Source organism: Accipiter gentilis, chromosome 32 (assembly GCF_929443795.1).
Source record: "Accipiter gentilis chromosome 32, bAccGen1.1, whole genome shotgun sequence".
Lineage (NCBI taxonomy): Eukaryota > Metazoa > Chordata > Aves > Accipitriformes > Accipitridae > Astur > Astur gentilis.
The window spans coordinates 5,831,564-5,854,005 of record NC_064911.1 but is presented as its reverse complement, the minus strand read 5'-3'; the positions used below and the strand labels follow the sequence as shown (position 1 = coordinate 5,854,005).

Here is a 22,442-nt window from a genome sequence, read left to right as displayed (position 1 = left end):
TCTGCTCTCAGCAAACAGCCCTCCCCTTGTCAGTCTGCCCCATCCAGTCCCAGCTCTCTTCCCAGGACACGGTCCTCCTACCAGTGTCACAGGGGTACGTGCTTCTCCTGCATGAGCTCCTTCCTGACTCTGGTCCTGTGAACAGCCAATATTTTCTGCCTCTTGTTTCCACCTCCTACAGCTGAGGTTGTATCCACACAGCTGGTTCTCCTTCCTTGAGTACTGCACCACAGCTGCAAAGGTTGTGAAAAGATCTGTCCTCTGTTCTTCTTTCTGTTCCTACCAGAAGAAACTGTCTGTATTATAATCAATTTCACCATGAGAAATGACATTTCTGAAGATGACTACTTAGCCATCATCTTCCACTTTGCTTCCTTACCCTGAAACAGGGTAAGTAGGTTTGACAAAGAACAAGCACCGTGAAAGGCTTCAATATAAGAATTTGAAATACATCTTTTGTAAAACTTTCCAACTTATAATGTCTTGAATGTGAAAAAAACCCCAACAAACATAGCTCCTGAGTTAGACTTAAGAATGAGCTTTATAGAGCGTAGAGGATACCTAGAAACTAATTTGTATTTAACAATGGATACTATCCAGCCAGTGTAAACGTACCTAGGACTCCTACAGTCTGGTCTTTGCACAAACCACAGGAAAGCTGGGTCAAGATTTGTTTGGAAAGTTTGTACCTGCCAACCAGAAGGGCACACAACTTTTGAAACTTAATGACTCAAACAGCATTTCAAGTATGAAGAACTAGGTATGATTCTCCACTGTTGGATTACATCTCTTAAAATTGTGCACAAATTACTACTAAATCAGAACAGCCATGTTTTATTTTGCCGAGATACCATTAACACAACTAGAAGAGCATATACAAACTGTGGTTCTTTCTGTTGCACGTCAGAACGATAGTCAAGTTACTGTATTAACTGGATGGCTTTTGGAGCTATCATACTGTAGGCAGTCTGTTGGTAGTATATAAAATGCATTAAATACTTTACACAGGGATTTTGTAATTGATCTGTTGCCCTTTTCAAGGCCTCAGATTATTTTTCTTCATTGAGAATATTTGGGGCAGCATTCATCCTTCTCTTCAATGAGCTCTGGGGCATGACTTAAACAATAAAAACATAAAAACTTCATAAAAACAATAGCTACTGTATCCTTAAAAGACCAACTAATAATCACGCCTTTGTTCTCTGCTGATAAGTGATTACTAAAACCACACATATTATTTATGTTCAATGTCTTCCACTCCTAGACTTCCCTGAACACAAACTGTACCAGGGGAAGCCAACGTAAAACCCAGTCAGCTAAGCCACTTTGGCATTGTCTTGCTGACTCCTGATTAAGAATTAACATGCCCATTACCGATTTGTCATTACTAATGACAGGTTTATAGGCAATTGTTTCCAGCTCCTTCCGAGTCTCACACCAAGAGGAAGAGGGCAGCAACCTCCTCCCCGCAGAGCACAGTGCTGTGCGCATGGAGCAGGGCCCTGGCACCCCTGCCATGGCTTTTCTGCTGGCTGGCAGGACATGGTAGAGAAAGAGCTGCACAGTTCTACCCTGGGGGTGACCAAACCCCACCTCACTCCAGCTCCTTGCACCCGGGGGCTGTCCCAGATGCCCTGTCCTACCCCCAGCTTGCCTCTGCTGCCACCCGGCTCCACCTTAATGCTTGAAGTGTCATGGCAACCTTTCAAGATGAAGCATTTGAAATGCAATAACCAACATTTAAAATGAGCAAACCAATTTGGTGCTTTCCATGTCACTGCTTCCTCTACTTGTGATTTTGCTTAGATGATTTGTTTTGGTTACCATGATAATTATGTATTTCAGTCCTATCCTGTAATAGTACAGTAGCATTTACAGTTCATATTCTCTACTACACAGAGAGCACTTAATCCAGGTTTTTAGTAAGGAAACTTCTGTCTGTGCAATAAATGAACTGGAAGTCCCAAGGAGTAGTTTGCTATATCAGTTCTGTAGTTTATTTTCTCTTTATATAGTCCAAATGTCACACATTCCAGCGACAAACTTAGCTGCAGAAAATGAAAGTGTATTTCCAAACATTATAAATTTTTAGTATCAGAATAAGCCAGTTGGATGAATACAAATCAGTAAGTAATCATTTATTGACATACATATTAATAAAGCCAACTGATTAAAGTACTATTAATGGGATGTCACTGCTATTTTTATTTTCACCTAATTCCATTTTGTACTGATAATAAGGAATCTCTATAGAGCAGTGATTCTGTTCCAGTCTTATTAGCCTCCCTCCTAACTGGTCAGACTGTAGCTCTCAGAAGACCTCCCTCCCTCTTTAAGAAACCCTGGACAACCTCAAGAAACAACTATGGTCCCTAGAAAGATCTATTGTGCAGAGAAAACATAAGGCATCTGCTCCCTCATCCCAATTCCATGTCAGAGATCTGTCACGGGGGAGTGGGAGAATGGCTAGCAATGATTTAATTAAGAGTAAATTCTGGTAAACAAGGTCAGGCACCTCTGCCTTAGGGCAACACCAAATTAGCCTGTAACATCTGGGCTGGAACACCCACAAATCAGATTTTAGGCTACAGAATCAATGCTGTGAGCAGGCTAATAGAGACTGTTGGGAAGTGTACCCTAGTATAGACTTAATCCCACAGGAGTACCCTAACTGTAACCCTTATTGTAATGATAAAGGACCCTGCTGCTGCTGTGGACAGGATGGGACTGCTCTGGCTAAATGCTGTACCAGGGCACAGGATAATCCAGTCATACTACCGCTTGCATGGGTCCACATACATAAGCTCACCAGGTTCGAACAGTTTTATTACTAAGAAACTGGCCATGAGGACCATCAGCGTCAGAAGGCAAAAGAGCCAAATAAACTGGGGTCTCAGCCCCTTCATCTGGTGATTTAGTGGCTTTAGGACCTGCCATGTCTGTTCTCACCCACCCAGGACAGCAGGCATTGAGAAGGATGTGGTCACCTTTTCTCTTCTCATTTAACATCCGGGCTTGAATCCTGGACAAGACTGTGACGCCAATTTTGGATACTCCATAGGCAGTATTTGGCCAACCCTCTTTCTCATGCACACTTTTCTTGGTATCTTCCACAAATTTGGTCATGAGTTCCACTAACTCATCCTCAGTGATTGTCTCGCTGCGAAACTTTTGCTGTAGTTCTCGGCTGCAGCCTCCCAGAGCTGAGCTACTTACCATACTAGAGACATTCACGACTCTACCTGGTAAAAAAGAATAAAGACTGATTACTTTTACACCCACTAAACAAGCCCAGACGCTGACGTGGGCTTTCTCTACAGTTATGTATTCACCACTTAGTTGAACATCTGTAAAATACTTTGTGTGGGCTATTTTGCCGAGCTTCTGGAAGATCGCAGTTAACTCAATGTCAAGTGTTTCTAGTGAATGCCATTACAAAGGGTATTTAAAGTATGACCCTGCAAAAGCTCTCTATCAAACTTGAGGCATTCATCCAAGAAATAGCCTGTTACAATCTGTAGGCATACTCATAGAAATAAGTGGCTCTCTCGGTAATGGCAGTCAGACTTGACTCTTGAAGTTCCGGTCAAAAACGTTCTCACTTCTGCAACAGCTTGAGTAAAGTGCTGTGAAAATGTACCTCAAAAGCCAGAATAGAGAATTCAAAAAAGCAATCTAGTTCTTAATGCAGTGAGACCATCAGCTTGTTTACAGAACACCTGAAGATTTACAAAGCTGTAGTAAGCTATTTATCTTCAGCACTTTAGTACAGAGGAATGAGTCAGCTGAATCAGTAATTCACTTATCTTCCCCAAAATTATGTTGCGCTGTTTCCCTCCTTCTTCCTAATTCACAGCCATTCAGGCAATGAACTAGGGAATGAATGAACATCAGGACTTAGATCTCAAAAGCCACTGAAATTAATCCTTTCTGTTAATGACTTTATTAACATATTTGTTCTTCACCCTTAGTACAAGAGGACTAAATTGCAATTTTGGCACTGTTTGCTCTCTCCCCTACCAGCCCCCAAAATTCATTTACTCTATCCTTTCCCTTCTGTGTGGGCACTAACAGTTCCCAACTTCTCTCTCATCTACTCGACTTCTTTTCTCTTAAAAACCTAGATGTGTTTAAATGTTGGCATAGACAACATTTCATTCATAGCAGCAAGCACTTATCCAAATATCCATGAAGATATCTACTGATCACAATTCTTTTCAAGACTTGTATTTAAAAAAAACCCTTAGATTTGCTGTGGGTATTGGATGCAAATACCCTCCTTTCAAATCATCTGTGATATGTCAATAGTATTCCAGGGCACTTTCAACACCGTCAGGTTTTGAAAACAGGAGCATTCTGTGCAAGAGAGTCATCTAGCGAGTACAGATTATTTGCATGTTCCTAACACCTCTTTATTATCGATGCATCTATCTTCTTTGACCCTGGTCCATTCTAGTTACCATTTTTGGTAAAATGTTTTCTTCCAGTTCCTCCTAATATCACCAAATCACAGTAACTTGATGTACATCTTCAAGTGCCATTTATAACTACACCACTAGACACTTGCAAACACAGCAAAGGCTGCGATCTAGATAGAGACAGACCAACAGCCTATTGAGAAGGTTTCTTCAGCAGTAGCAAGAACAGGCATGTCACATCAAACTCAGCTGAAACACTATTTTTAGGTACTTATCCTAGTTTTATCATCAAAATGTCCTTTCTGAAGCAAGAACAATTTATGTAGGCAGATATCATGGACAGAACATGGGTAAGTTCTTTAAGTCTTCTTGAGGGCACCAAGAGAATTCTACTTCAATCCGTAAGAGAAGAATGCAACCAGCTTGGAAGTAGATTTAAATATACACAGCAGAGACATTTTGGGGGTCTAGAAAGGACATCTGTTCTCTGACATACAGTACAGCAAGATACACTCCTCTTGCTATGAGGCAGTGTATGTCTGAGACTGGACAGGATTTTCCCATTTAATGACGACCAAAATTTACATAAAACTATTTCTCTACTTATTATGTTACACTTACCATAAGGCTTCACAAGAGGCAACAATTCTGTGCAAACATTTCTGGTTCCAAAAAAGTTTGTCTTCAGCGTAACCTCTGCTTGGACCGCAAATGGAGTTGTGTCATGAACTTTTCATAAGAGGTGGTAGCAAGAGAGGAGGAAAAAAAAAATAATTAAAAAAATCAGAACTTTACTACTGTTTGAAGGGAAGTTACCAAACTACCAAAACCCAAAAGTCTATCTTCGTTCCTTTTTTTTTTTTTCCCAATAATTAGGAAACAGGCATATGATCAATTAAAATATATAAGAAAAAAAAGCAACAATATTAACACTCACATTCTTACTAATGAACAGACCTAGCTCTGCAATATTATATTAATAATGAGCCAATTATGTTTTCACCTCTTCTTAGTTGAAGGTTTTAACTTTGCCCCAGGAAAGCCAGTTGTATCGCTCTGTAGTCATTTGCCAACCCAGAGGCCGTTTGTTGTTCTGCTTTTTATATGGAAGAGAGAAGGAAAGACTGCTCTCACAGATGTGCTGCCCAACATGCTCACTGACCTGCCTGTACCTACTCACACCTAGTGCTCAGTCTGCACTGCCACTACCACATGCAAGTAAACTTTGATGTGCCCTCTCAAATGCATAGCACAGTACTTTGCCACCATCCTGACATACCAGGGGAGGGGGCAGAGGGGAAATCAGAAGGGAAGATCCTGAATCTAGGATGCTGCCACTGAAGATGCACAAGTTAGACTACCAGCCCGGTACTATCATCCAACAACAGGGCAGACAACTGCTTCTGTATCCTGACTCTTACATTGTCATGTCTTGGGTTCTTAGCTGGGGCTTGAAGTCAGAGTAGTGCTGAACTGCATCAAACACTGTAAAAGATTCTATGAAGAATGCAGGGCTAAGATTTGGTGCAGTCTGAAAAAAACAAAAAAAACCCCAACCAACCCCCAAAACTGATAAATACTTGTGTCGTAAATCACCCCCTGAACTGACAGATCTGTGCTAACACAAGCAAAAGAGTGGGAATTAGCAGCTAGGAAAAGGAGCTGACTTAGGTAAGCAGACGCAGACCACAGAACTGCACTGTAAGGGTATGATTTCATCAGACAGAATTGACACCTTGCCACCAACAAAAGTGGGGTAGGATGTGCCATCAGCTGACAATTTTTCTCAGCAATAAGCCACATGCTATGCATCCTCCACTTTCTCTTCTGCTCAGGCTCTATCTCTGCAGTGATGAAGGCCACCTACAAAGATTAGGCAGCTTTTCACTTGTCTCCATAGCCCAGACCTATGTAAACTCAAAAGAGAAGAAGTAACAGGTCATTTAGTATTTAATATTGTTGTGTTTTTACTGGAGAACACAGCTTTAATGACTCATTTATACTCTCAAGCAATGGGCACCAATGGCATCAAGTTTTGCAAATCTTGCATTTAGATCCGAGACATAAAGCCAGATCATGACCTACTGCAAGAGTTGTGACAGTGGGAGAAGAAAAGAAACTAAAAACCTATGCAACTCCGAACTCCAGCTTCCATACCCACCTTGCAAATGAGAAGCTTCCCTACACTCCAAAACCCACTCATTTGTCTAAGATATATCACTTGTAACATCTGATAATACACACTCCCTTGATTTAACAAACATTACTAGAATGACTGTTATCACAGAAGCTCATCCAGAAGGCAACCCACAGGTACATAATAATTTTATACAGGAACAGTTTTTGCTGGACTAAGGACTTTGCTGGACTATCTGTAGTGTGGTACCAAAACAGAACAATAAATTGAATTTAATGGCAAATCTAATCTTTGACAGACAGCAATAACACATAATACTACAATAAAGAAAGGAAAGCATAAATTCTAGGATGGTACCAGAAACCTGTCAAGGCAAGAAGAAAGCTTGGGTAGAAATGCCAATCTCAGAAGCAAGAATTAAAACCAAAATATGAGATAATCATCATACCAAGTTCTTACACAGGTGTTAAACCCTCTAGCCTCTGTGCTAGATACTTACACAACAAGAGTTACAACTGGCTCCTTTATCACACTTCTTAATTGTATGACCTACTGCTGACTCATAGCAAGCTGTCAGCTTGAAGAAAGTCTAGGCTAAACATCTAGAAGCAACTTCTGAATAGAAAAATCTATGATGTAATAAAGGAAGTAACAGAAACTCCACTGCTTATGCTATTTCACTTATCTGTTCAGTGGCTCCACGATAATAAATCTAAGCTCTTTCACAGATGAGCTCTAGCAAATCTGCCTGCAGCAATTTGAAGAAGTTTTATTTCACCTGTCCAGGTATCCACCTTGATGCAGGCTACAGCTGCTGCACAGTTGGCAACAGGAAACACACACCGCACTTCAATTGCTGTAGTTGCAGCCCAGTCTTGCTAAAACTCATTGTCACTAGTAGTTTGAGCTAAGGCCCCGATTATGAATTGAAGAAATACTGGTCTGAGCATCTGCAGGCTTTATAACTGATAAGCATGGACAGAGACACAATCTTTTAACTGTTGCTGCAAGGTTTCAACACCTCTCTATCTTGAGCACATCCTGAAGCTCAGACAATTATATTAAGAGTTGCCCCTCTTAAGCTGATCTTGAACACAAGCAATCTTCCTGCAAAGTACCATGCAAAATATACAGTGGCTGGACTTCAGAACATCACTGCTGCACTCCTACTTCATGAGAAGTTCCATCTTCAGCAGCAGGTGCAGTTTGATCCGTACTACCTGACAGGCCTCCTTAACTCATGCTGTGAGCAGATGAGCTCAAACAGTTAAATGTCCTAACTGGAGATCAGGCAAAGAGACTAAAAAAAAAAAACAACCCACAAACAAACCAAAACCCCAAACACCAGAAAACATGGAAAGAACAAGTTTGTACTGGAAGAGAAATGAACTAGTAGTCATGCTTGTGAAATGCTCTATCTGGAGCTAACATGATTCTCAACTTGTTTTTATAAACACTTACAAGGATAATGCACTTGTCTACTTTACAACTGCTGTGTCTTCCTCACTTTCCCTGCCTTCCTGCCCACTAGAACATGAACGGGTTAAATTCTTGCTCAGCACAGCAAAATTTAAGATAACTGTTTGATAGGTAACTGAATGGCCTCAGAAAGTTAAAAATAAATAAAGATGACAAAATCACCCAGGGCCAAAGCTTCTTTTTTATCAACTGGAATCAGATAATGATTGAGCAGATAATGCATAGAACAAAGCATGAGGCTTGCAGAAGAGAGAAAACACAGATCCCTAAGGAACATGGCTGATATTCACACAGATGATGGGCTCCCATGGGCCTAGTGATACTCATGGGCACTGAGGCAATAAACCCAATTCTGCTCACATGCACTGGGTGCCTAAAGCATTTTCATGCTCTGTATGTGATTCTAATACAATACCCCAGGGAAGCATTTCTATGTGCACAGTTAGCCTCAGAGGAAGAGTCATTTCATATTGCCCTCTCATCATGCTTAAGAAGGTAGGCAGCTTGCCCAGCCAAAAAACCAGCATGCCGTTGGCACAGAAGTCCCGTATAAGAAGCTTTGTAAAATCCCTGATGTATCTACTATCCTTCTCCATGTAGCTTTGTAGCATATAGGTCTATCCCAGACAGTCTGCTTCCTACCTTTGAAAGCGATCCCTGCGTTGTTAACCAGCACATTCAGCCCTCCATATTTCTCCTTTAGGAAGTCACGGAGAGCTCTGATGCTCTGCAGATCATCAATATCCAGCTGATGGAAGAGTGCATGCAGCCCTTCCTCCTGGAGCTTTGCCACTGCTTCCTGGCCACGGCCAGGGTCTCGGGCTGTCAGATAAACATCCCCCGGGAACTGCTTGCATAAAGCCCGCACAATTGCGAATCCGATCCCTTTGTTGGACCCGGTCACCACAGCCACTGGCACGTTGGACATTGTCCTCTCTGAATGTATGCCAAAGTGACAGTAACTGCGAACAGCAAAAAAGAAAATGTCACACTCAGATGGACAAAGATGGCTATCTAAAAATGGATTAAAGTGTTTTTTTCTTTAATGTCCTATTCTGAATTCCACTTTGAATTACATAAAACTACATTAGAGTGCACGCTAACTGTAACTTAACTTAAGTAGCATGATGTATTTGCAGAGAAATACATGTTTGGTGTTGATGTTTTGAAGAAAGCCCAACCACTCATTGGGTTAAAAAAAAAAAGAAAAAGAAATACAGTCAATGAGTAATCTTGAGTACCAAATTAACTTTCAATAGGGAGTAAGCTCTTCTGCACATACATTTTACAGGAACACCATTTCCTTCTTTTGAGGATATTCAACTGGTTCAGTTCAAGCACTGATACAGTCAAAGCTGGAACACTCAGGCTCAAAAAAAAGGAGAGGAGTGGCTTGATCTTCAAGTCTCAGGCAGGAGAACCTCCGTTTTTAGAGGGAAACAGTGGATCATAGATTGACTACAGACAGTGTTTCTTCTGTTTAACACACTAGTCAGCTCTAGATACAAAGCCTGCTTGCTGTTCTTTTCGCAGACATAGCACATTTAAAGAAGATGCATTTTCCCCATAAAAGCAAGTCTAAAACTCTGGTTTTGTTCACTTTTGACTTAACTGCCACCTCCCTGCCAAATGAGCTTGTAACTAACCACAAGCAGACGCCTGCCTAGCGAGGATGAAATCCTAACCAGCTCCCAAAAGCCTGCCCAGGTACTGACTGACTTCACCAGGCCCAGGAGCTCCCTCCCGGTTCACCATCGAGGTCCCACCTCGCTGCAAACCAGCGCATTTCACTCACTACCACCTCCCCTGAAACAGTTTTTCTTCCTAACGGGAACGCAAAGGCAAATCCCCGAGCCACGGTGAAGCCTGACTCCTCAGGGGACCCCCCTGCTCCCCGCAGGACTATCCCGGCCGCTGACGGACGGCCGTTACACGCCCCCGCCGCGCCCCGCGAAGGGGCCGAACGCAACGAGGAGCTGCGGGGCAGGTCCGGAGGGGCAGCCGGCACTCCCTCACCCACCTCCAGCACTGCGTGCCTTGCCCCTCACTCCTCAGCTCTGCGCGGCGATGAGGAGAGGACGAGCTGGCCGCCAGCCACAGACCCGCACACCGCGCGGGGAAGGCGAACCCACCTAAGATGGCGGCGGGGGAGCCCCGCCTCCCGCGGCGGGCGAGGGCGGTGCGGGCGTGTGGGGGCCGGCGGCGGGCAGCGGTGGGGTGGCGGTCCCTGAGTCCTCTCCGGCAGGTGGGCCGGCAGCGGGCAGCCTGTCTGCCTTTGCCTTCTCCCTCGTCGTGATTTCAGCTGGGAAGGGAGCCGGAGTCGCTGTTGGATCGCCCAGGGGAGATGGGGGTTCTCGTTCCACTCTGCAGTCTTCACTGCCTTAAAATACGCGGGGGCATAGACGGTCCCAAGCGGTGTTCGCTTCGCTCGGGCGATTCGGGGTTTTGTCTATCAGAGCGGGAAGGCGGGGGAGGCCTAGTGTGCGGCGGGGAAGCGCCGGGGCCTCTGGAGCGGTTTCTCTGTCGCTCAGGCGCAGGCACCGTCTGCCTCCTGTCACTAACAGGCAGGAGGGCTTGTGCCGAGCTGGAAGGGGAGGAGGTGGCGTTGAAACAACCTCCTCAGTGCTGGGGGACAGGGTGGTGGGCGTCCTCAAGCGTGCTGGCAGCTGGGGAAGGTTGTGCCTTGGCGGGAGTAAGCTGTGTGCCCGTGTCCCCGGCTTTCTGCCAGCCCCGCTTTGATGGGCCCTCGTTTCAGGCAAAACCTGCGCTTCTGAGGTTGAGTTAAAGGCGGTATTGGCAAGGGCAAATGAAATACACATTTCAAGAACGGATTGAAGTGTAAAGAGTAAGGTTGGTGCAGTTCACCTATCACGCACACTGGAGGTTTTGAGCTGAGGCGTAGCGTCACGGTGCTGCACGGGACTGGGGTTTTTGGTGGTGTTGTGTGGGTAAGATTGTCTTCTGAAACTGCAGAGGCTGTTTATGCCAATTAATTTTCTATAATTGTAATACATTTGCTGTTTGAAAACTTTTAGTTCTGTGCACATAAACACCAGTGTCTCATTTCCTGTGCAGGATTATGGCCGTGCCTTGGCCAAGATAATGTTTGGAGATAAAGGCTTCCTGTTTTCCCTCATGCCTATCGCCCACCCTCGTTTAGAGGTTTGCTTGTAGTGCACTTTCTAAACTTTAAAGAGGCAGCTTATTAAACGGGCAGTGCTCTGATTTCTCTTATTGAGATAAAAGAAACATGCAGTATTTGAAAAGGACTTTAAATATTTTTAAGTAATTTTTTTTTTTTTTTAATTCAGGTTGTCTAATTAAGGCAAAATCTGTTGCTTAATATGAAGAAAAGCAGAGGTCGGACAGGTCGAAAGAGAAGAAGAAAACACTTGCAGAGTTTTATGGATGGAGGTACTGTCCATGGAAGTACACCTAAATAATAAAATAACCCACTGTTTATCAAGGTGCTGTTTTATGGTATATATTTGTCAAACACCTTTGTGCTTTGAAAATAACATTCATAAATGTTAGCCTTTTCTATGCAAATATTCTAGCATTAGTTTACAGTCCCAGGCAGAGCATGGTGAATATTGTGAGCTCTCTTTTCTGGCTAATGGCAAGTACTATATTATTCTTAAATTCCTTCATCCTTGAATATGCTGACTAACTCCTACAGTTCTGAGAGCTCCTTGTGCCCAGGGGCCCAGAACTTAGTAATTAGTTCGAGGAGAGCCTTTCTTGCTATTCTATTATGCTATACTCAAAAGTCAAAAATACAGTTTTTCTGGCTATACAGTAAAATTTTTCAATTTCCTTTCTTTTCCAATGGAGTGCTGTTTTATAGCATTAATCCCCTCTTTTTTATTTTTAGTCAGCTGGAGTCACAAGCTGGAATACATTAAACTTAAGAAGTGGCTGAAAGACAGAGGATTTGAAGACAGTAATTTAAGGCCAGCAGAGTTCTGGGGTAATGTTTCAATTATTTATTGGTGGTACAAATTTCTGATTCTTCTAAAAATGTTAGATTCCTGCTTTTGGTTTGAATCACGCACCTGGCTGGCGTCAGGAAAAAACCCAGTTACCGTTAGTCTTTTAAGGACTTATAGGAAATGCACTTGAATGTCATTTAACATAAAAAAGTAGCTATGGAGGCCTGAAGTAGCGTAAACTGTTTCTTATATAAAGATGATCTTGGGTAAAACTCTTGTATGAGAATACTCTGGTATGCTGCAAAACATGCACACCTATGCTGAATTCCTTGTAGAAATAGAGATTTTAAGTGTTAATACCACAGTTTTAAAGAACAAAGTAATATATCTTTAAGTGTTTCCAGTATTGGAACCTAACCTTGTTATCATTTCTTCATCTTTTTTTTTTTGCCCACGAAAGTTCAGGAGATCTAGTGTTACAGATAAGTAAATGATTTTAGAGCTGGGATTCACATAGCATTGTTTACAGTAAAGGTATATACTTGTATTTTTTCTCTTTAAGTAGATTATGTTTCAAAAACTTTTGCAATATTAAAGAGAGAGTAGAGAGAATAGGATGAATGAGAGAAAAATATTGTGAATAGAAATTGTAAAGTTTAGTTAAAACTCTGAAACCAAGAACAGCAGCCAGTGATGAAAGATGTGTTTAAAGTTGGGAAAAGAAGTTGCGTAATTGCTAGAACTGGACAGCAAGTCTTGCAGGCGAAGGACTTTCATAGGGTCCTGAAAAGTAAGAAGAGAATCAGAGAACAAAGAAATGAGGTATATACCTGGAACAATCCATAACTGGCTTTTATGATTTGTAAGAGATAATGTATGTTCTTTTAGAGCTTTTCCTTGCTGGCCTGTTAATTCATTGCAGCTTATCATAGTCTCCTGTATTTTACATGTATACATGTACTTAAGCATCCTCTTTGTTCCTGCTTCAGGTACAGGAAGAGGACTGATGACCACAAAAGCTCTTCAGGTTAGTAATGTTGATTCTAATGCAAGTGCTCCTCAGGTTCTTTTGAGATGTAATGACTTTTGCAACAAGCAAAGCTCAAAATTCCAGATAAGGTCTTCATAGTCCCTGTTGTGAATCTAACTTCTGGCCTAATACCAGAATTTGCAGTGTTGGCATATCTGTAAAATGATGTCCTATGTACCCTGAGAGCTTGTTGGATGAAGATATTCCTGTGGTCATTTACAGAGATTTACTATGTAGTCTTGTGTTTCAGTTTAAGGCAATCAGTGGCTAACTGAAACCAGAAGGAGCAGGCTCCTTCCCTCCTGTATGCCTTCTCTGTCAGCCACTGGCTCCCACAGCTTCCTTTGCGCTGGCTGTAGCAGTCTTCCCCACTTGTGTGATAACTTGCATCAGGAAGCTAAACTAATAGAAAACTCTGTCTTCAAAAAAATCATTAGCTTTGATAGGTTTGCTCCTTGAAATCTCCCACCTTGGTCCGACCAGTGCTGGTACAAAGGGAGGAATGGCATATCAGGGAGAGGAATGGAGGAAAGGGTTGGGGCTTTAAGCAGCATTTGGCCATAATGTGAAGCCGCAGCTTTAGCCTCGCTTTGACGGCCTTCTTCTTTGTTGGTAGACCAGCTAATAGAAACCTAATTTCTCAGACATTCCCAGCAGAAAAGGGGAATGATAGAAAAAATACCTTGCCCTTCAGCTGTTGGCACAGAAAGACTGAACTCTGACTGAAAAATGCCTTTCTGAAAATAGGCTTGTTGGAGAAGTTTCCTAACTGGTATGAGAATAGTATATCAAATAATGGAGAATCAGATCCAGAACCTTTTGCAAAATAGAGAGTATAGCAAGAAGTAGGAAGGAGATGCAGTGGAAAAGTCATATGTAGAGAACAGTGTATGTTCTCATGCTGGCTTATGGTTAGAGCCAGCAATTGAAGCCAGAGGCTTAGGTTATCCACAGTGCTGGGATTCTGTAGTAAGTGAAATGAAAGCTAGTCTCAACTGGTCTTGAGCAAGATAGGAAAGAGCAGAGGAATGGGAAAGAGAAAGTATTTACTTGATTCATGTCCTCTCCCTACAAACATGGACACATATGGCTCAAACCGGGCATGAAAGCTAATTTACACACACAGCAGCTTGGCAAACAAGGTCAGGATAGGCATGACCTAAAATATCCCTACCCCATACTGCTATGTTGATAGAAGTTCATCTGTTTCTGAGCTCTAATCTAAATATATATCTCAGTACAAAGAAAGTGAGTAGCTGGGCACCAGACTTTCTGTGAACAACTAACTTTCTGCAGTTGACAGTTCCTACTGACTGCAATCATCCTCCTTCCCTGGACTGGGACTGTCTTAAAACCATGTCAGTTTCCATCAAGTTCAACATCACATCTGTTTGCTTACTGACATTAGTGTTCTCTGAGGAATGTCTCTCTCTTCAGAAATCGCATAGGAGATGAGTCATCTACACTTGATCTTTACTATTCTTTGTGTGTGATGGTTTTTTTTTCCTCCCTCAAAGGCAGGGGATCTGATTATTTCATTGCCGGAGAAATGCTTACTCACCACGGGCACTGTCCTTAGTAGCTGCTTGGGAGAGTACATTATGAAGTAAGTGAAAAGTGACACTTTATGGGCAAGCTGGCCTTTACTGTGGGTTGCTCATTAGTAGATTAATCATCTTAAATGGTGATAGGGCTTTAAACTGCATACCCTAACTTGTATGAGTATTTCTTGTGGACTTTCGTGCGTGTGGAATGCTGAGATAAGTAAGGTATGGACATGGAGCATCCCCTTTTAGCTAGGCTGAGTTGGAGGGATGGTGCAGGCTTGAACTTGACCTGTCTCGAGAGCCAGCTAGGACCTAAATGCCAGTTATGAATGGTTTCTTGGGAATTTGTGATTATGCTTCAGTAGGAGAAGGAGGATGAAATGGGATTGCAAAGCAGTCACATGAACATAGCCTTTTAGAAAATTCAGAACAAAGACCTATGCTGGACATTGAGTAGTTGTTATATATCCCAAAAAACCCCCAACTCCCCAAAAGAAAAAAAACAACCCAAGAGGTGAGCCTGAAATTGTTACTACAAACCAGCTTTTATAGCCCCTTTGAAATCATCAAAAGGACTTGGAGATGAACTACAAAAAAAGTTTAAAATAGAAGCTATTTATAACATTTAAAAGAACTAGAAGAGAGATAAAATACTGTTGCATCAATTTCCTATCTCACCTCTGTGTATCTGCTGTGTTGGTATTTTTATTTTATTTTCTAATAGATGGAAGCCTCCTGTATCTCCTTTGATAGCACTATGCACATTTTTAATAGCAGAGAAGCATGCTGGTGAGAAATCTCTGTGGAAGCCATATCTTGATGTTTTACCCAAGACATACACTTGCCCTGTTTGCTTGGAGCACGATGTAGTAAGCCTTCTTCCTGAACCTTTAAGAAAGAAGGCTCAGGAGCAGAGAACGACAGTCCAGGAATTGTACGTGTCTTCCAAGGCTTTTTTCTCTTCCCTGCAGCCTTTGTTTGCTGAAAACACAGGAACTATTTTTAACTACAGTGCTCTAGAGTGGGCTTGGTGCACTATTAATACAAGGACAATATACATGAAACATTCACAGAGGGAATGTTTTTCTCTTGAGCCAGATGTTTATGCATTGGCGCCATATTTAGATTTGCTAAACCACAGTCCAAATGTTCAGGTAAGGAACTAAAAATAGATCACTTCATTTCTTTATTTGTAAATGCACTATCTCAATACAGCATGCATTTGTGTGATGGATTAAAAGTGTCTGGAGGTCAGTGAGAGATCTCATAGTAGGAAAAATGTCTACTGAGGACATGTGCAGGCTGAGTACTCATGGTTCATATATACGCTGGAGCTTGTTATTCAGCCCAAGGCAGTTGAATAAAGATGATTCAAATGTTTATGTAGCAAAGCAAAGTTACAGGGAGAGCCCAGAATGGCTGGGTGAGATTTGCATGCAGGGTAGCTACTGGGAAGAGCCACTTGTAAATGTAGCCCTACTCTGCTCTCCTGAAAGACTCAGCTCCTGAAACAAATCTCAAGTTACGTGGTCCCTGTGTTACTTCACCTCTGGCTGAAGCTTCTGAGCAGCCTTAGGAAAGTGTATAAAGCAGTTCCACTTTATGTCAGGGACTGTGTGCCAACTCATTGTTGGGACAGCACAGAAGTAGTCAACTCTGCATGAAGCCATCTTTATTTGTGGATTTGGGGCCTCTGTAATAAGTCTGCACAAGTGGGTGGCACATCCTCCAGACTAAGGTTTTGATGTTTGTTCTTCATACTAACGGGTTGCCTTTTCAGACATCTGTAACACTATCTGTTTTCTTTCAGTGTTAGAGAAGTGTTCGATACCGTTAGATTTTAATATTCTGATTCCTTTTTCACTCTGTCTTCCTGCGAAGAGTAAAAACTTTTATTTTTAACTTCTTGAAGGTAAAGGCTGCATTTAATGAGCAGACAAGAAGCTATGAAATTCGGACAAATTCACAGTGCAAAAAATATGAAGAAGTATTTATCTGCTACGGGCCTCATGATAATCAGCGACTGTTACTAGAGTATGGATTTGTTGTCATGGATAACCCTCACAGCACTGTTTATGTCTCATCAGGTTGGATTTATAGATTGTCTTGACATTGAAAGGCACAATAGTAGAGAACAGAGCATATGAGCGTGTTAATACTGTCTATCTTCAACAGGAGATGTTGGTAAAAAAGGATAAGTAAGGGATTATAAGGATACAATCCTGGAGATTGCTGATAGCTTTTGAGAAGTAGATACATTTTTGATTATGTTGAAGTTCACCAAAATGTAGCAGGTTTTGATCTTTGTCTTGTAGCTACTTGAAAAATATGGCTGAAATGTCATTTCAGAATTGAGAATTGTGGTTTCTTCTACATACCATTTATTTAAATATCTAAAATGTGTTTTTATGCAGATATTCTCCTCAAATATTTTCCACCACTGGACAAGCAGAGAAATACAAAACTTTCCATTCTAAAGGATCATGATTTCTTAGAGTAGGTATCTGAAGTTATTTTGTTTCCCTGTGAGCTTTTCTTTTCAGTTTTTCTGGGAGTAAAATTTTGCTTTTAGTATCAAAATCCAGCATAAAATAATTATTCATTTTTTTATCAAACGGATTTGCTTGCTGTCTGTGAGAGAATGTGGAACTGGTAAACATCAATATCAAAGCCTGAGATAGGTTTCAAGGTACAGCCCGTCTGGATAGCAGCAAAGTACAGGGCGTCAAGGAGTCCTCTAGTTTCAAAGAGCAGATCTTGCCTTGTTGGCACTTGTCAGGAAGAAAGCTATCACACTGTAACAGATCACCTATACTTTCTGCATCTGATCACTTCTGACATTTAGAAACCTAACCTTTGGATGGGATGGACCTTCTTGGAGACTCCTCACAGCCCTCAAGTTGTTAAGTCTCGGAGCAGATGAATTGTAAGTTTCAGTACTCTGAATATTTAGACAATGTGCATGTGCCATTTTCTTTTATTTACTCTTTGCTGGCTGTGTGTGAGATTCTGGGACAATTGTTTTGGATCTCCTGTGTCTATCTTATTGACTCCAGGTGAGAAGTGAAAAGAAGAAAGGCAGAGAACACCATATAATGTAAAGTCATTGCCCATTTGCTGCTTTGGTCTTTTGCTTTCTTGTATTAAATACTAGACACACCTCATTGTTTTCCCTTTCTATTTCGAGAACCAGATATTATTTTAAGGTTCAGACTCCAGACCTTTTTCCTGTTGGTTTGATGGGACTTTAAATGCTATTGACCTTCCTTGATTTCTTTGAAGCATGTGTTCCACAGGCTGCTTCTGAAATTTCATCTCCAGTGACTGTCAGCGCAGGTTTGATCATTTGTTCCAAATGGCAAATCTGCCTCAAACAGCATTAATAGAAAATGGTTACCTGGGCTTTGCTTGTAATAATAAATAAATAAAAAAATTTTCTCTTGTTCAAAGCTGTTCATGCTTTGAAGATTCATTGCTGACTGCAGTAAGTTGATTATAAGAACTAAAAATAAATCCCCATGATACTGGTTTCAAGCCCCGTGACGGGAAGTTTAGCAGAAGCCATGCTAATAAGTTCTGAGTGAATAGCTTCTACTCTTCGCTGATGCTGCTGGAGTTGGTGACAGCATGGCAGAGCAGTAAAGACCAGAGACATTGATCTAAGTGCAGACTGTGGCTTTGGCTGAAGGGGTAGGGGTGGAGGATTGAAACCGCTGCTCCAGACCGTTAAATGTCTGTTCTCTTTTGCTTGCCTTATCAGTCTCATATCTGAATGCTGTGTGCCTTTTTCACGTATGCTAACCTTACTTGCCTTACACCAGCGATGTTATTCTTAGCATAACCATATGTTTATCATTCAACTGGGGAATATCGCAAATGATTGTGTGTTGTTCAAACATTTTGGTTCTAGTACTTGCTGGAGGAGAACGCTGCTTGGTGATGTAATTTCAGCCAGGAACGAACAGCAGACTCTGAATATAACAGCAAAAATATGCCATTTTTTAATACAGGAGACACAGCATGTCCTTCTCCAGGTAATTTAACTGGAAGAGCAAGGTAGCCCAGATTCCTTTCTCTCCTAGCATAAATGTACAGCAGTGTAATTTTCTGGGATGAGAACGGAGTGATGGAAGGAATTGACTACACTGGGGTGGCATAGAATTTGTTTCCAGGGTGACTGACACCACTGAACTGCTCAGCAGAATTTGTGGCTGCAAAGAAAGGAACTATCTTACAAAGCTTATACAAAGCCCTGTAAGCAAGTGAAAAGTATTTAACCTTTCTCTGCCTATAGTATTAATGTATTTGTTAAGGTTACCTCTTAAAAGAAAATGCAGACTTGTATAAGGTGGGCACGTAAGATGTTGCAGACCTGCTATGAGTGTGTTGTGGCAGAAAGTGAAGGCTGTGTTCATTAAAGCCAGTCAAGCCAGATGAACTACCCATGTCAGCCAGTCTCCTGTGAGGGAGGTCTGTGCCATTAGGAAAACAATCTCTCCTTCTTGTCTGAATTTTGGCAAACAAATGTGTGCTTAATGTCAACTTGGATAGCTATCATGGAAAAGGGTTATTAAAGCCAAACTGTTTCAGAGGAAACATATATATGCACAGAGTATGAGGTGAATCTGGTCTTGAGCAACATCTTGACGATAGTATGGACTTAGGAGCCTGATATCAGGTAAACATTTCCGTTCGTCTCCTTGTTTTTGATCTGCTTCTTATCCATGGGATGATTTTTTTCCTTTTTCTCCCCTTTTTTCACACCCCCCTCCCCTTTTTTTTTCTTTTACTATTATAGTTTCTTTTGTGGAAGATTAAATAAAATACTGTTTTGACATAATTCATGGAGTCCCTACCACAGATAAGCTTTCCACAAATTTTATGTTCATGTCCTATATTAAATAATTAAATAATTAAATTTTTAGTAATTTCATCCCATTTGTATAAATTTCAGATCTCCCAGTTGAAAAGGAGCAAAGAGAACCTCAAAAAACACCTGGCTTTGGTAGAAGCACTACGCTTGGAAGATCTGAAGATACTACAAAAATCAGCTGAGATTCTTTGCAACTTGAATATGGAAAAAACTTGACCCATCTGGAGCTGTGATAGCTGTGGCTGATTGGAGCTCATTTGCCATGGATGTGCCTTGCTCAACTGTTTTAATGGACCTAAGCAGCAAAGAATAATGTAAAGAGTCATCAGAATATGCCTAGTTTTGCCTGTCACACAGGACCCAGAGTCTTATTTTGTTCTTTGCTGATCTTCAGTAATACAAAAGGTTAGCCTAAATGGTTGGGGGAGCACAGATGGCTTTCATCACATCTCATTTGAAGTCATGACTGCTGTGAGCAAAACAGCTTCTGGGGTAATTTGAGCAGCCCCAGGATTGTGGGCTCCAGCAGTCCTAGACTTTACAGCTGCCTGTGTGGCTAAAGCAGCAATCATAGGGTCAAGCAGGTACTCCTCAGCATGTATTTGAGCTCTGGCCCTTGACAGAGAGGAAGAAGACAGAGTCACTTATATTTGCTCAGTCCCAATCCTTTACTTTTTCACTGAGATATGTACATAGTCCCCAGGACTTGGTGGTTCACACATTGCCTGTTCATTGCTGGAGTAATAGATGCAGACTAGAGCACAGATCAGCTCTATTGACCAACTCCAAATCATTCTCTTCGCAGTCTCAGCCCAAGTGTTTCTTGAACGTATGGAAGTGTGAGTTTCCTTCCTTTGCTTTCAAAGCTCCCTCCAGACTTACTAGTTCGTGTTCTGACTCCTGCTGGGAATGAGGACTGAAAGGATGTATTACTTTGAACTCTGTTTCTTGTTTGGAAGACCACCCAGGCAATTGATTCTGTTTCTATTCAGTTCTGGTGATCACATTGAGAAATGTTGCTATCCTGTCTACAAGGGGATAGTCTCATGAGCTGCCTTTCAGTATTAGTTCTACTTAAGTAGGGAGCTTGAGCTCCCTATGTTGTTTAGAGAAGAGAGAGACTTCTTCAAAGGGCATTTCAGGGCAGGACCCTTATTTAAGCTGTATAAACTTCATTTATATTTGTGATTGTGTTGTGATTGTTTTCCATTTTGTGGGGAATCACATTTGATAGAATTTTTCATTACTATTTTTAGCATTTTTTAAGAACTGTGTTTTTAACAAGTGTTTATTTTTGTAAATATATTGCTTCATTTTCTACAAGACTTCTCTATTTTTGAAATAAATTGTATAAAGCAGTAAAGGCATTCTAGCTAATGATATAATTTAAGGAAAAAATGCAACAAGTGAAAAGTGTTAAGTGTTGAAGCTCAAATGCACTTTCAGACTTTCTTTGGTACCCTGTGAACAAGAATGTTATTGTGTAAACTTGCTTAGATTTGAGGATTCCAGAGTTTTTCCCTACTTTTTTTTCTGCCTCAGTCTATTTGGGACAGGAAATATCTTGATACCTGAAGCTCCGAGAAGGGCCCTTCCTTACCTAGAAGGTTATGTTGGTTTAGGTTCAAAAGGCTGGGGGAACTGAGAAGTGTAACTGTTTGCTCTTACTCAGTTTCCAAACCCAGAAGTTCTTGGTTTTGAGGTACCCTCTTCAAAACCTGTTCCTAGGATTAGGAAATTCTGAAAATAAGCTTTTTTTCTGCCTTGTTTACCCTAATGCACTGAGACTCTTATGTATTCTCAGGCTTTCTGTATTGTTCATATGGAGATGCTGACAGCATGTGGTTACTTTACATTGCAGAGCAGAAGGCAGGGTGAATGGATTGGGAGAGCAACTGAAGTGCTTTCTGGAGCTAGAAGCACATTTATTACGTCCTTTGGACCAAGTTACTTTCATATTTGCCTAACTGTGGGTTTTAACCCCTGCAACTCACTTCGCACTGTATTTTATACTCTGGTCAGTCCCATTCTGAAGTACCTCCTGGCATGAGATGACTCTGGATTTGGGAATGCAATCTCTAATAATCTCTCCGAGGGTATTTCTCATCAGCTCGCATGAGGGTCCTTCTGTACCACTGAACCTGGCTACAGCAGAGAGATAAATGGGGCTGAGACCCTGACCCTGTGATTGTTGCCCATTCATTTTGATTAGGCCTGCACAAAGGTCTACAGAAGTCATGGATTACATGAGGAGGGTGGATCGTGACTGAGCATTCACGGTGCAAGAAGTAGGGGCTTTCAAAGGAAGCTTGAAGAATTCAGGTTCAAAACTAGCAATGTGGTAACAAATCCATTGATATTACTAAGGAATATGGATACAAAAGTTGACACGGGTGCAGAGCCCATACACGTGGAAGACAGAACTGTTGGCAGTTACCAGCCAGACAAACAACTTTGGTCTTAGGTAGTTCCCTGATCTCAAAATACTTGAAGGTTGGGAAGGTATCGATGGCAAGTATTGTATATGCTTGACCTGTGCTTGCTCTTTTAAGGTGTTGGTGGATAACTGTAGGAAACAGGGTACTGGGCTAGAGGGATCCTTGCTTTGAATATGTCCTGCAATTTTGATGATTACAGTTGAACTGTTTGACCTCTTACTTTCTTTTAATAAAAACTTTTTCATTCTCTAAGAGCAGATGTGTTTCTCATTTTATAATTTTATAATGAGATGGTACCAGACTTAAAGAAGATAAGGATGTTTGGTTGTTGGGGTTTTTTTATTTTGCTTTTTTCTGGAGATGGCTATTTAAAGAACAACTTCTGTATGATGTGTCTTGCAAGATGGATACTAGTTTGACAGAAGTTTATTTGCTTCAGTATTGCGCTGTAGACTACACATTTGTACCAGGTGGTTTGAATATGGGCTCTGCTTCTGTAACTCCTACATGCCCTCCCAGGAGAGCAGGAGGGGGATCTGGCAGTGCAGGAGAGTAGGCAGTATGAATTGCTTGTCTGTCTCTTGCATG

General features: G+C 41.6%; 2 protein-coding genes across 7 annotated transcripts; one reads left to right on the top strand and one right to left on the bottom strand.

Moving 5' to 3' along the window:
• Nucleotides 1-1,971: 1,971 nt before the first annotated feature.
• Nucleotides 1,972-10,401, bottom strand: CBR1 (carbonyl reductase 1). 2 transcript variants are annotated; one of them, XM_049835338.1, is made up of 4 exons: nucleotides 10,167-10,401; nucleotides 8,677-8,996; nucleotides 5,040-5,147; nucleotides 1,972-3,242 (listed from the first exon to the last, which is right to left on the bottom strand). In XM_049835338.1, exons 2-4 carry the CDS (start codon nucleotides 8,960-8,962, stop codon nucleotides 2,806-2,808), a joined length of 831 nt encoding a protein of 276 aa, XP_049691295.1. In that variant the 5' UTR covers nucleotides 8,963-8,996; nucleotides 10,167-10,401; the 3' UTR covers nucleotides 1,972-2,805. The 2 variants fall into 2 exon arrangements, with proteins under 2 accessions (XP_049691295.1, XP_049691296.1); XM_049835339.1 differs by lacking the exon at nucleotides 10,167-10,401 and adding an exon at nucleotides 10,055-10,160.
• On the top strand, nucleotides 10,209-22,106 carry SETD4 (SET domain containing 4). Of its 5 annotated transcripts, none has more exons than XM_049835334.1 (11): nucleotides 10,209-10,279; nucleotides 11,346-11,448; nucleotides 11,909-12,004; nucleotides 12,956-12,993; nucleotides 14,514-14,602; nucleotides 15,268-15,697; nucleotides 16,456-16,630; nucleotides 16,958-17,039; nucleotides 17,389-17,469; nucleotides 18,454-18,577; nucleotides 19,498-22,106. In XM_049835334.1, exons 2-11 carry the CDS (start codon nucleotides 11,379-11,381, stop codon nucleotides 19,630-19,632), a joined length of 1,320 nt encoding a protein of 439 aa, XP_049691291.1. In that variant the 5' UTR covers nucleotides 10,209-10,279; nucleotides 11,346-11,378; the 3' UTR covers nucleotides 19,633-22,106. The 5 variants fall into 5 exon arrangements, with proteins under 5 accessions (XP_049691291.1, XP_049691293.1, XP_049691292.1 ...); XM_049835336.1 differs by lacking the exon at nucleotides 10,209-10,279 and adding an exon at nucleotides 10,373-10,879; XM_049835335.1 differs by lacking the exon at nucleotides 10,209-10,279 and adding an exon at nucleotides 10,373-11,196.
• The last annotated feature ends 336 nt before the right edge of the window (nucleotides 22,107-22,442 follow it).